The sequence below is a fragment of the Danio aesculapii genome, chromosome 17, assembly GCF_903798145.1.
Source record: "Danio aesculapii chromosome 17, fDanAes4.1, whole genome shotgun sequence".
Taxonomy (NCBI): domain Eukaryota; kingdom Metazoa; phylum Chordata; class Actinopteri; order Cypriniformes; family Danionidae; genus Danio; species Danio aesculapii.
Window position 1 is genome coordinate 47,766,012 of NC_079451.1, and position 15,000 is coordinate 47,781,011.

Sequence of the window (15,000 nt, forward strand, 5' to 3'; positions counted from 1 at the left end):
TATATATATATATATATATATATATATATACAACATGTAAAATATTTGTCTGTGTTCTGCATCTGCGTTTCAGTTCTTTCATTTTCTAATTTGTTTTTCTATAATTTTTTTTGCATTGTAAAGTAAAATACATTTTCTTCCAAGAAGAGCAGTTATTAGTCGTTGTTGTTGTTGATGTTTTCCCCAAAACGTTAGTCAATTACCATAAGCAAGTTGAGTACTTTCCTCCTCCCCATATATAACGTTCCTTATATGTTGATGGTATAATTAAAACCATTAAAAAGCAAATGTTGGTCCTGCACAGACATATACAGTTGAGGCCAAAATTATTCACCCTCCTGTGAAATATTTCTTTTATTTTTTCAAACATTTATGACGTGATGAAGCGAGGAATTTTCACAGTATTTCCTATAATATTTTTTCTTCTGGAGAAAGTCTTATGTTTTTTTCTTCTGGAGAATATCTAGAATAAAAGCAGTTTTAATGTTTTTTTTAAATAATTTTAAGGTCAATATTATTAGCTTTCTTAGCAATATTTTTTTGATAGTCCTACAGAACAAACTACTATTATATAATGATTTGCCTAACTAACCTAACTTTAACCTAATTAACCTAGTTAAGCCTTTAAATGTCACTTTAAGCTGAATACTAGCATCTTGAAAAATATCTAGTCAAATATTATTTACTGTCATCATGGCAAAGATAAAAGTAATCAGTTATTAGAGATGAGTTTTTAAAACTGTTAGAAATGTGTTTAAAAAACTTCTTTCCTTGGGGAAAAATATAAATAAATTAAAATTTAACAAGAGGGCTAATAATTCTGAATGTACTGGATATACACTACTAGGTGGGCAGGGTGAATGTAGCGGAACAGTATTAGATGTACATGCCTGTGAAAGTGTTGAGAATACTAAAGAGACAGTTATATATATTTGAACACACCCTTTTTTTTCCTTTATTCTCAACATGGAAGCACTCAAATCGCTGGACGCCTTTTGTAAAATAATAATAGCGAGGCTTTTCTGTGATTCTGTTCCAGTTCTGAAGCTCATTTCTTTTCAATATTTGACCAACTCTTCACTCTTGGACAGTTTCCTATACTGCGTTCAATGTAAAACGCTGCAATTTGCATATACAGTTGAAGTCAGAATTATTAGCCCCCCTGTATATTTAATCTCCAATTTCTGTTTAAAGGAAAGAAGATTCTTTCAACACATTTCTACACATAAAAGTTTAATAACTCATTTCTAATAACTGATTTCTTTTATCTTTGCCATGATGACAGTAATAATATTTGACTAGATATTTTTCAAGACACTTCTATTACAGCTTAAAGTGACATTTAAAGGCTTAACTAGGTTAATTAGACAAGTTAGGGTAATTAAGCAAGTCATTGTACAATAGTGGTTTGTTCTGTAGACAATTGAAAACTAAAATATTGCTTAAGGGGACTAATAATATTGACCTTAAAATGGTTTTAAATAAATAAAAACTGCTTTTATTCTAGCCGAAATGAAACAAACAAGACTTTCTCCAGAAGAAAAAATATTATCGGAAATACTGTGAAAAATTCCTTGCTCTGTTAAACATCATTTGAGAAAAATATATAAAAAAACACAAGACGGCGAAAAATTTTGACTTCAACTATACTGTATATAACTATATATTTGACATATATTGTTTTTCAGAAGGTCACACAGAAGCCATCTATACACTCTGAATCAATAAGCAGTGCATTTCATCTGGGGTATTTGCGGTGAAACTTACATCTGGATTGTGCCGACGTTTTATTTCCAGCGTGTCATTCATTGTAAACCAAACGTCTTACGTGATTTTGTTTTTTTTATTACCCTTTTTATGATTCAGCCAAAGCAAACCAAGCGGCCAGTGAAGAATAAATACAATTAAAGCACCAACCTCTTCCACTCCTGCCAACAAATCTCAGGTCGTTGAAACGTGCCACCTGATTCTTCATGACAGCGGAGGCGTTTCGCAGCTCAGCCGAGTAGTTTTCGTCATTTCCAGCCATTACCGTCACCACCGTCCCGTCAGGAACATCTCCCAGAGCTACAACCTGAACAGGACAGACATGCGCTCAGGTCAGCCTGTTTACACACACATACTGATGAAAACAGGCCTGCCAGATTCATTATACACTATAATTCACAGCATTACAGCTGGGCGAACAGAACAGTACCTGCAAATATAGCTCTAAACAACAGCTGGATGGCTTTTATTGAGCAAAATATTCCTTAAAATGATCAGAAATCATCCACACTGTACAAAATAATGTTGCAAAAAGTCACATTTACACTAAAACAAAATGACTTGCAGCTTGTTCAAACTACTTATTTAAAATGAGTTGAAGCAACACAATTCTTAATTTTTAAATGTTCATCCTCTAATAACTTAATCGATTTGTGTTGGGACAACGTGAAGGAATTGTGTGAAACCCAGCATTTGTTACAGTGCACTTATTTAAAAAAGTTATTCAGCTCTCAACATGTTTTATATACTGTAAAACCTAACAGTGTAAATCACTAAATGAAACAAGTTACTTTAACTTATTATTTTTAAAAAGGTTACTTTGACTTAATGAAAAAGAGTTATGGTCACTCATAAACTGATTATAGTAAGCAGAACTCAAACCAAATGAGTTCTGAGTGAATTAGTTATATTTGTTGTGTTAACTCTAATGCTCTAATACAATACCAAACCCTTTGAGTAGCTACAGTATATAGTTGTTTGGGTTTAATTTGTTCTATTAACTGAACTCGTATATCGATTTGATAACTGAACTTAAAATGTTTAAGTTACGAATACTCGAAATGTTTGATGATATTAACACAATTAATTTATGTGACTCTATATACACTCAAAAACATTTTTTTTTACTTGTGCAAACTACTTATTTAAAATGATTTGAAACAACACAATTCTTGAGATTTTATTGAGACAACTTAATTTTTTTATGTTTAATCCACATCAATTTGTTAGAAGTGTTAAATTAACTTAATCCATTTGTGTTGGGAAGAAATGAATGAATTGTGTGGAAACCTGCATTATTTACACACACACACACACACACACACGCACACACACACACACACACACACACACACATATATATATATATATATATATATATATATATATATATATATATATATATATATATATATATATATATATATATATATATATCGGTATGTATATATCTGTATGTGTGTGTAATTTTACAGTACTCAGTACTCATCAGTTTCCTCAAACAGTTTGAGTTAACTTATCGAGTTTTACAGTGTAGGCATACAAACGTAACTTAATATGTTGAGTCAGATTGATTGATATAAGTTGACATAACTAGAAAAGTAAATATGCTTTAATAAACAAGGCTGCAATAATTATTTTACATTGTAAAGTAACTCAAATACACAAGTACTTTAATTGAGCGTACACTATCAATATTATATATTTTTTAAAAGACTGAAAAGCTATTTTTTTTTACATAAGTTCACTTCAATTATAAAATATGTTTACATACATATTAAAAAAGCTATTTTTTAATGCTTTCACTTTTAAAATAATACGTATTGCCAAAATGGAAAACTACATTTAAAAAAATAAACTACTTTAAACTACTTAGTTAGAATAAGCTGAAAAAACCCCACAATTCTTTACTTTTTTTGGAACAACTTAATAGTTTCATGTTCAATCTTCTTGAAGTGTAAAAACAATCAGGTTAACTTAATTTGTGTGTGGACAACATGAAGGGATTGTGTGGGACCCAGCTTTCTTTTTACAGTGCGCAAATATAGCTCTAAACAACAGCTGGATGGCTTTTATAGAGCAAAATAATCCTTGAAATGATCATAAAACATTCACACTGTACAAAATGATGTTGCAAAAAGTCACATTTACACTCAAAATTATGACTTTTGCTGCTTGTTCAGACTACTTATTTAAGATGAGTTGAAACAACACAATTCTTACATTTTTGGGGGGAGGGGACAATTTAATTTTTTTTAAACGATTAATCAGGTCTCAACTACATTTTTATATTTATCCAAAGTTTAACTTAATATGTTCAGTCAGATTGATTAATATAAGTAGATATAAGTAAACATACCTCAAATAAACAATTTTTGTTGCAACTGTTTTTACTTTACTTTATTTAAACTAACTTAAATACACCAGTACTTTAAATGAGTTTACACTATTAAGAGTATTTATTTCTTTAGTTTACTATTAAGGGTATGAGTTCCCTTCAATTCTAAAATAATATATTAATATTAAAAATTACTTATTTCTAGACAGGAAATACACTCAAAACTAAACTTTTTTAAAACTACTTTTTAAATGAGTTGAAACATAGCAATTCTTTTTTAGGGGGAAAATATTGAATATTTTATGCTCGGCCCATTTAAATTTGTAAAAACAAACAAGTTAACATAGTTCATTCATGCTGTCCCAACACAAATCGAATGTAACCCAGCATTTTTTGTGTATTTTGTTCATTCATTTAACTGTTTTCTCAAAAGCAATGTTCGTAGCCGAAAGTTATATCTTTTACCAGTTTTATTTCCCCTAAATTAGCTGATGAATATAAATAAATGCAACTAAATATTTAGCGTTTTCTGTTGTTCTGTTCTGCATCATTAACACATGCTCAAATAAATGACCCAGCAAAATGATTCTGAAAGCCATCCTGTTACTGATACACTCCAAACGCACTTGTATGAAACCCTTGATGTCTTTGGGTAAAAGTATTAATAGTTGTATGTGTAATTAATGCCATGTGATTAAACTTGCATGCGTTTGTATCTATGAATAGCCTCAAATCGATCAGATTTCACTTCTCTCCAGCACTGCAGGATTAGTCCTTTCACAAATATCAGTAGGTCTCGTGAATAAACATCCGATTTAAAAAAAAAGTATTATTTTAGTATTAAAGCACACGATGTATTTAAAATAATAATAATAATAATAATAATAATAATAATAATAATAATAATAATAATAATAATAATGCTATAAAACATGTATCGTGTAGGCTACATTCAAAAAGTCATTAATGTTTGATTATATGCATTAAACTTTGTGTTTACCTGTGTTTACAGTCACATAAATATTAAAATAGCATATTCTATGTGAATTATAAATATCACTACTGTTGCTATTATGTATTTTAATGCGGTTTGAATCTTGGCCAAGTCTCTGTAAAAGAGATTGAAATCGTGCACCTATCTAAAAGATCTGATCTATATTAAAAATCGATGTTAAAAAAGATCAAGAGATTCCTAGTTAACGTGCATGCAAATAGTCACGATTATAATATAATCTCACATATATAAAGTCTCACACAGTGGTCAACACTATGAAGTGAATCAAAACCGTCTCTCAAATTTGTCCTAAAACTATTCAACAACACCCTGTCTGCTGAGTTTGAAAAACCTTTCGGTAACACTTTAGTTTAGGTCACAGTTCACCATTATTGCCTATTATTAAGACATTCACTGTTCATTAGTAAATATAAAGTATGTTATACATCACTAATCCTATCCTAAACACAACGTCTCAGGCTATTAATATTAATAAACAGCTAATTAGTAGATTATTAAGATAGTAGTGTTAGCTAATGGGTGATTAGTAGTGTGAATTGTGCGATTTTTTTTTTTTTTTGATTTACTTCAAATGTTGACTATATAATCTCTCATATAGCCTATAACCTCATAACTACACACCGCTTGTATTAAAGCGTCTTTTAGACACATCAAATGTTAACTATACAATGACACATCTGTAATCTCACATAATGTTAGTAATAAAGCATCTTTCTGACACTTCATCTAGCTATAATGTCACATAATGTAAGTATTAAAGCGTCTTTCTGACCTTAAACGCCACAGGGAGCGTTTTGTTGCACCTCCAGTGAGACGGCAGCACCGAGCACAGAAAGTTGGGGCTGTCCGTGCGCACGAGCTCGGCGGGGTGGTCCGCGATGATCTCCACCATGGTCCGGTTGTCGTGAGGTCGGAGTCTCGGCACCACCGCGTTCGGCTCCGGCTGCGCATCGCTCATCTTCCCCGCCACAGGCTGAAGGGTGCTGGACGGCGGACTGAACCTGCGGCTGGTGCTCGGATCTACCGGAATGCGCATCACAACAATGTCAGCAAAGGTAGGCTACAGTACACTAAAAAAATACCTCAGCAAAATGTCAGCGCTTTTTAATTAAAAATAGATGCGATGATGTGTAAAGTCCGTCCCGAAAAAGTTGGATATGTTCGGATCCGCTTTTACGCGCGAGCTTTACGCGCTCCTACAGGTGATTCGCGTGGAAATAAACGCACATGGTTGAACTAAGACATAATTTACGAGGTGATTTTCGTCGTGAGAAAGTTTAAAATCCGTGGTAATATCGCGAAGGGTTCGCATTATAACGCGCGCTCGTTCGCGTCAGCGCGCTTTTCAAAACGCGCCACCATGAAGAAGTCAAAAAAGAAAGTTTGCAACAAGAAAAAAAAAGTCCTTAATATCTTTCTTTCTCCATCTATAGGCTTTGCGAAGGGTTAAAAAGGTGATTCCAGAGGTTGTGGTTTGAAAGATGAAGGCGCTGGAAAAGCCGCAGTGTTTTTGTCTCGTTGTGTGGTTTGTCTTTGGAGGCAGGGACTTGGGTGAGCTCAGGTTTTTTGTGGTTTATATATATATGCAGAAGCAGGAGGATTATTATGCTGATGAGTCTTGAGCACGTCATGTCTCCGAGCACCATTTCGTGGTATCAAAATAAATGAGCAATTCTGTGGTTTGATATCGGGCTGTTTTTATTATAAAGCCATCCAGATTCATGTTGACACTCAGCCTATATACAGGAGCAGCACATCTTTAAATTAAATGAGGTGATAAAACGCATATGTCTCAACAACTAGAGTATGATTGTGAAGTAAAAGTGAACTATAAAACATTGTCGATTTTTTATGGCAGCAGCAAGCTTCTTTTCACTCGGACATAAAGGCTCATAGAGGGAGAGAGAAACGCACCTCATTGAAAACCAGACAGAAAGCAAACAAGCAGAGAAGAGAAGTGACTCATTTCCTATTTCTAAAGACAGATAAAGAGCCAGGCTGAAGTTAATATTATACAAGATCAGACAACAACTACAGTAGAATTAAGCCATGGTAATTATATACTGAAGAAGGTTTTATGATTTGTTTTTCCTTTTTAGCCTATCACTTTGTCAATATTTAGTATTTATTTAATGTATATGAGCAGTTTTGTGCTCTCTATATATGTTTTTTATATTTTTTAGTTTGTAAAAGGAACAGTTTATTAATTTTGGGAGTTTTTACATGTTGTTTATTAATAATAATAAAATAATAATATTTTAAAATAGTTTTTAATCAATGATTTTTTAAATATTTAAATATGTGTCAGTAAGAAACATAACAGTTTTAAATAAAACAATATATATAATTGTAGTAATATTTTTGAACAATTATAACAAAAATGATAATTGTAATAATATTTATGATTCTCTAATGGTCTTTGTTCAAATATGCTATACACACAGTAAAAGTAAATTGGTTAAATATTAAAATAATATTAAAATTAAATTAAAATACATTGTTTAATGCTTTTTTTAACTGCAAGGGCAGTAAGAAAAATACATTTGACTAAACAAAGTAAACATTTTCGTTATATAGTTGTCAAATGATTCTTTGTTTAAATATGCTATGCAAAAATATATTTTTAATGATATTATATTATATTATATTATATTATATTATATTATATTATATTATATTATATTATATTATATTATATTATATTATATTATATTATATTATATTATAAATTTAAACGTGCTTAATCAAAGTAGATCTTTTTAAAAACTGTATAAAAAAGCTCTTTTGGTGGCGCTCTTTAACATTAAAATTCGTCTTTTATCATGCGACGCGTTTAAAAGCAAGACTACAGCAGCGATCATTTACAAATACAGGCTATCGCATTATATGAGCATTAAACACTACATTACCCACAATCCCTCGCAGCTTCGCGTGACGCCAAATACACACGCGCTGAGCAGTGTTTACATCAAAGACAAGTGCCTTGCAGTGTGTAAAGAGCACATGGATGGATTGAATATTTCCTAACACAAGGTAAAAACGCTGTTATATAAACGCGCGAGGGTAAAAATCCAGTCATCCGTTAAGTTTGAAAGTCAACGTATATCAAAACGCGACTCGAATTGATCTGTGTGTTCAGTTCGGTCGATTGTTTTGGTTCATAAAGTGCTGTAAACTGAAGTTAATGTCTTAACAGTGCTGTCAATCGTTTTATTTGATACATTTGTAATCTGTTTGACATCTTGGAAGTCGGAAAGTTGTTAGTTTTAGTTAGCAATTACGCTTTTTGACGGTGTAACGTCAGATGTACTAGTCTTAACGTATTGAGGTAAAGTTGGTTTTATATTCGCACATTCAGACTTTCTCCTTAATAATATAATATCAGAGTTGTATTATTTGCAGATTCTAAATAGGGAAATCATATTAGCAGGCAATGACTATTAAAATACATTGTTCACAATCAATTAAATAGTGCTAATGTTGTGTCAAGTCATACATGTTATTTCATACTAAATATTACAAGTACTATGGTAAACAATATAGGGAACGTGTCACAAGTTGTCAATGAACAATTGAGCGAATATAAAAACAACTTTACCTCAATTCTAAATGTTACCTCAGCACAGATGCATTAAAAAGTAAGTTATATGCTTGATTTTTAACCAACGAATGACTTTTCAAAAACGTATGTTGGTTTTACTTGATACTAATTCGATGGAAACCATCTCAGTTCCCCTTTTTTATTCTAAACTCCATCTCGGTGTCTGTGGTCGACGAGGTTTAATACTCTATTCTTCCTTCACAGTCAATTCTGGAAAAAGAAAATCACATCCACGCTCTTGTGTCTAGCCTGACTTTCCCCCATGTGTATTGTTTGTAAAACCTTGGCTGTTTGAAAGACTGTAGGAAGAGTGATGTCAGCACTCGACATGAAGTCTGACTCTGTGGAAACTTACACACACACACGCACAGAGAAAACTGATGATGGAGATCTGAATGTGTGAGCCATTTCTCCTCCTCCTTCCTGTCCAAGTGCACGTCCAGGAGCCTTTAATCTGCACGTTTCGGTGTGAGAGAAATGGATTTCGCATGATTGCCGGTCTAGTGGCTCTGCTGTGTGTGGCGGCGAGGATGTAGGAGGGAAATAAAACATCCAATGGCTCTGAAACGCATTTGCCACTTCATTAGGGCCTCGAGAAAGACGCACTATTAAGTTACATTTCCTTCTCTGAGCGCCAAATATGTTTCAGATTTTTTATTTTATTTTTCCCCCCCTTCAGTTATGATGATTGCCTGTAAATTTACGAGACAGCTGAGTTGGAGTAATTGTAATTAATGAAAAATATAGTTCAGTTTATATTGAAACAGCGTGTGGCGGAAGCTCGGAGTTGGATGTCTTGGATGAGGAAGAAATAAATATGTTGGAGGTCTCTTGAACGCTTGATATTTGCGGGCTCTCTTATAGCCGCAGTGGTAAAAAGCGTCCTTCCTCAAATCATTGAGAGTCATCCGTGTTTTTGCCTTTACACGCTGTAGGGACTACTGCTCTTGGCAAAATCTGGGAAAAGCACAAATTGAACGCCGCATCTCGTGCCCACGACTAAATGAGTAAATTAACTAGGCGTCGGAAGAAAAAGCAATGACAAAAAAAAAAGGGAGAGAGAGAGAGACGTGGAAGCTACATTAAAGTCCTGACTATTTAATTACATGGAGGAAAATGCAATAAATAGAATGGCTCCCTTTTCTGTTCTTTCAAAGCCTTTTGCATGTTGAAGTAATCTTGATTCATTTGCCACATCTGAATTCGTTTTGCCCAGTATGGAGACCATCTGCCTTCACGAGTCAAAGCAAAACGCTTTATCTTTCATCCAACAGAGGGGGCGAAAAACAGAAGGAAATTTTACGCCGGGATGTGTTTATTGAAGAAAACGGGGCCCCGCTTTTTTGCTTTGGTGACACTCTGGAACATTTAGTTTCATGTCGCTCGCAGACAGAATTAAGATTTATATTGGCTCTGATTAAAGGAGAGGTTCGCTGAAAAATGACAATTCTGTCTTCGTTTATTCACCTTCATGTCGTTCCAAACCCAAGTGCTGCTGTTATTCTTGTGGAACATGAAATAGGACTGTTTTTGAAAAATGTCCTGGGCGCTCTATTGAAGGCATTTGGGATGCATGTTGATTAAAGTTAGTTTGTGCTGTATTTTGAGTCTTCTAAAGTCATACGACAAGCTTGAAATCATTGTTTCGTCATAGCTTCGAAATTCTGCTTTCCGTTCGGCATGTGCAAACTGGATTCGCTTTGGCTTGACATCCTTTCGAGTTTGTTGTATATGAGCATTGATGATAGCTTATTTTATACCGGTTAAACTGTTAACTGTCGTCTCCACTTTTTAAAAGTATACATGAAAATTGCATGGTCATCTTAAATGATTGCCAATCTTCACACTTTGGTGCACAGAATTAAGCTTGGTGTCATTTTAAAGACTACAGATGTAAGATTGTAGCAGAATTAAAAAAAAGAGAAGGGAAACTAAAGTTATGTGCATTTTATATTTATGAAAATTATAAAACAATAAATGTAATTAGGGTTCCAGTATATGGCTTTTGGTGGTATTTGATTTGAGTTTCATCTCTAAAAAAATATATAAGCAAAATTTTACATGTGGATTGTTGTAGCAAAATAATGCTTTATGACTTGAATAACTGTTGCTCAGTACTCAGTAATATCTATCAAAAATCTGTGCCCAGATATGTAAATTAGATATTTTAATCTTTCAAATGATAAATAGTTTGTCATAATTGCTTTGTCTACAATATTATGGTTTAAAAAATGTGTTTTAATCTATTACTCCTTCTACGTAACAAAAAACGGTGGTATAATATGTATTCAGAGGTCTTAGACATTTCCAATGATATGTAGTTTGTCATGATTAGATTAGGATTTAATTGTAAACTTGTGTAAAAGTGTTCAGGTGGTGGGACGGTGACCGTTAAATATAGAAGTTCACTTTGCTGTGAAATAAATAAATAAAAAGGTAATAATAACTTTTTAACTTGTGACTTTTATTTGCAATTCTGAGTCTCTTTGGGATTTTTGAGAGGAAAGTCTGAAAAAGGTCAGTTTACCAATTTGTCACAACTCTGCGATTCAGACTTGGAATTATGAGAATAAAAGACAGAAGTTCAACATGTGAATTCAGAACTCCAAGATAAATGTTAAGAACTTACAGTAGAAAGAAAAAAGAGACATAATCTGTATAAACTCATATTTCTGAAGTGGCTGGGTTTAGACTCAAGTGATGGGTGCCATTTCTAAGAGGGAAAAAGTCTGAACTTAAACTTAGAATTTAGAGAATGAAAAAAATGGCAAAACGAAAACAAAAGTTAAAGGAGACAAGTCTGAATTAAGAGGAAACAATTCTGAATTACAAGAAGCTAACTCAGGATTCTGAGAAAAGTCGCATGTGAGCTTAAATTGTAGAGGAAAATAGTCAGAATCAAGTATCCATACTAAATAACAATAGCTGGGTTTACATCACCATGTGTTAATGCGTATTTTGACGTATCAAATAAGAAAGCAAAAATTAAATTAAAAACAACAAAAAACCCAAAACATTTATACACTTGCTTTTGGGAAAAAGTCGGTTTTGAAAAAGGATTTGGGATTTTTCTTTTCTTTTTTTGTGTGATCTTTGAAAAGGTTCTCTTCCTGTTAGGATGGAGACTCAAATATTGGTTGGAGTAGTTTTTGAAAAATGAATTAAATGCGAATAATGAGAGATGAAAACACATTTGCTAAATAAACTCTCGAACATTACATCTATGTGACTCCCCTATGCTTGATTGTTTACTGTTGGTTGCTAGGTTACCAATTCTACATTCAGCTGCTCTAAGAACTTAATGCAAATGCACCCAATTAACATTTGGGAATTTTCTTTTTTGTGTGTGATCTTTGAAAAGATTCACTTCACGTGGAAACTCGGCTATTGGTTGGTCTTGGTTTTTAAAACGGATTAATGCGAATGATTGGAAATGAAAACACATTTATTGAATAAATTCTGACGTAGAAAGCATTACTCCATTATGCGTGATTGTTTACTGTTGGTTGCTAGGTTACCAATACTACAGTCAGCTGCTCGAAAAACTTGATGGAAACGCATCTTATTCACAATTGGGATTTTTCTTTTCTTTTTTTTTGGATAAAAACTCAGTTATAGGTCCAACAGTGTAATGATGAGTGCACAGAAGTAATATTGGGGTTTACGTGAGAAAAAGGCCGTCCGTCGGGGAGATTTGATAGTCTGATACTGTAGGAAGCTGTGGTTTCTGAATCACTCATGCAGTTTCAGCTTTATTCAGATGAAGCTGGTGTGTTGTGACGATTCACCTGCTCTCGAGTCCGAATGGAAATCAGTGCACGGCACACAATGAGCACATTTGAATTTGACAAGCTCCATTTCTGGCCTTTTATCAGCATCCTGTTAATTTGTTTTCTCTGTGTTGGAGGAAGTCTAACTGCAAACTGCGCAGATAGCTGTGATGAATGCTAACTGCTCCATGGCACATGCTCCAATAATTCAGGTGAAGCAGACTATGCTCAATTAGCAAATAATGTTGTTGTTACAGATCTGGATTTACTACTACAATTTTATTAATTGCCAGTGCGGTGGCTCAGTAGTTAGCACTGTCGCTTCACAGCAAGAAGGACGCTGGTTCAAACCCCGGCTGGGTCAGTTGGCGTTTCTGTGTGGAGTTTGCATGTTCTCCCCTTGTTGGTGTGGGTTTTCTCCAGGTGCTCCGCTGTGGCAACCCCTGATGAATAAAGGAACTAAGCCAAAGGAAAATGAATGAATGAATGAATGAATGCATAAATATTTAGTTTTTAATATTTATTATTATCATAATTATTATTATTATTATTATTAGTAGTAGTAGTAGTAATATTAATAAATTTTATTAAATTGTTTGAGTAGTTTGTTAATATAATTTATTTTTGCTATTGTGTGTCATTTAAATAATTTGAATAATAATTAGAAAACAGTAATTAGACTCATTATAATTCTAATTTATATTAGGATTGTTATATTTCTAATCATTTTAATATAAATATAATTATTAATGCCAACTATTTATTTTTAATGATTGTTTCAGTATTATGTACATTTTCTATTATAAGTGTACATTTTATGTACAGTTGGTACAGAACACTCACAAATTATACCCATTTGATGCCATTAATATTTTGTAAAGTATGAAAAAAATTGAATAAAATATTTATAGTTTTAGAATAAATTGCGTATTTTTTGTGCTTATTTTATATGCATTTATCAGTAGTTGAGCAATAGGCAGTAAAAAAGCTTATTTTTTGCAAAACACAGACACACAAAAAGAGTTAAATTTGTGTAGTTTCAAGTCAGATGTTTGGGAAAATCTAAGCCATGACAATATAAAAGCTGTTTAAGTCCTTGTGTATGAGATTTAAGGTTTGGGACTCTGCTATCTGTTCTGAATGAAAGCGTCAGAGTTGACGTCATTCGCTAGGGCTTTTAATGATGCGTGACTCAGATTGATAGGTTAACATCTGATCTACCTGCTTACACTGCAGACACGAGGGCATGGATCCGATACATATCAGATAAGTTTCCACATATGAACAAGGCCTGAATCTGATTTGAGTAAATCGGAATCCATGTGATTTGTTCCTGCTTACACGTACATGGGCCACATCCGATCTGTACCACATCGGATTAAAAAAAAATCGGAATTGAGTCACTTGAACAGTGCAGTGTTAATGCAGCCTAACTGTCCATTTTTTGTTCACTTTTATTAGATTTTTTGTTTTTACCGAACTGTTATTGTGCAAAAAATTAAGAAAAACATCTCTTAATGGTATACAAATAACATGCGTAAGAGCATGTGATCTCCATTGCTGGACATTTATCTTTATATTGCTGTTTATTTTAAATGAAATTCTGAAAAATATTTTTTTGTCCATGACTTGTCAAACTTGGACATTTCCAAAAGGTGTCACACCAGAGGTTTACAGTGACAAAATGTGTTTAGAAATATATGGATGAAAAAATCATTGCTAAAACCATTTATTAAAATCGACACTTGTTAAATGAAGTACTTATTATATAGCCTGAGGTATTAATTTTCGTCTTAATTTAAAAGAGCTGTAATTTACTGAACTGTGATGCTTGAGACAGTCACACCACAGGACAGTTTTTAGATTTAGATCAAATATGTAATAAGACAGCAGTTTTTAGCAAGAGTTTTGTGGAAGATAAAGAAATGTTTAACTATTTACTGTGTTTTAAATGATGACATACTAATTACATTCATCTTTTGTCATGTGACAATGAAAATGCAACATCACGTCAACAAGGCCTATATTTATATCATTGAAATAATAGCCCCTTTCACACAGACTCTACCAGTAAATTTAAAAAAGCGCTGTTCACACAGGTAAGAACGTTACGGAATTTTTCCAGAAAAGACCATTCACACATCCATTCCAAAATACCGGTAAATTCTGACATCATTAACCAGGAATGACCTCTAAACGGCTGTGCTTGTATTTGTAAACATTGACATTACAAACTCTGCGGATGGATGAGTATTGTGAACAACTTTGACGAAAACATGTAGAGGAACACTTTCGCATGTTGAGATGTACATGCATAATATTCGTGTGTGCTGGTGCTCACCGGTTGCTTCACATGCACTCGCGTTGAAGACGTGGACATGAGACGATAACCATTTTCAAGGTATTCCGCGGTTTGGAAAAGTCAAGGTTTTAAAACCGCCAAAATTTTCTGTAATACCTTTCCTAAGGTATTTACTTTTGTTTAGTTTTTTAGGACGGCAGTATCTCC

At 33.2% G+C, this 15,000-nt stretch overlaps 2 protein-coding genes across 3 annotated transcripts in view; one reads left to right on the top strand and one right to left on the bottom strand.

Annotated features, from left to right (window-relative positions):
- runx2a (RUNX family transcription factor 2a) overlaps positions 1 to 15,000 on the bottom strand; it is a 147,966-nt gene that overhangs the window by 75,328 nt on the left and 57,638 nt on the right. For both annotated transcript variants that reach the window (XM_056477666.1, XM_056477665.1), the window contains exons 3-4: positions 5,893 to 6,140; positions 1,918 to 2,074 (exon numbers count right to left, since the gene is read on the bottom strand). In XM_056477666.1, the coding sequence (XP_056333641.1) occupies positions 1,918 to 2,074; positions 5,893 to 6,140 (405 nt within the window). The remainder of the gene's footprint in view (positions 1 to 1,917; positions 2,075 to 5,892; positions 6,141 to 15,000) is intronic.
- supt3h (SPT3 homolog, SAGA and STAGA complex component) overlaps positions 5,957 to 15,000 on the top strand; it is a 290,795-nt gene continuing 281,751 nt past the window's right edge. Inside the window, exon 1 of the mRNA XM_056477667.1 lies at positions 5,957 to 6,175. Coding sequence (XP_056333642.1) covers positions 6,149 to 6,175 — 27 coding nt within the window. The 5' untranslated portion in view covers positions 5,957 to 6,148. The remainder of the gene's footprint in view (positions 6,176 to 15,000) is intronic.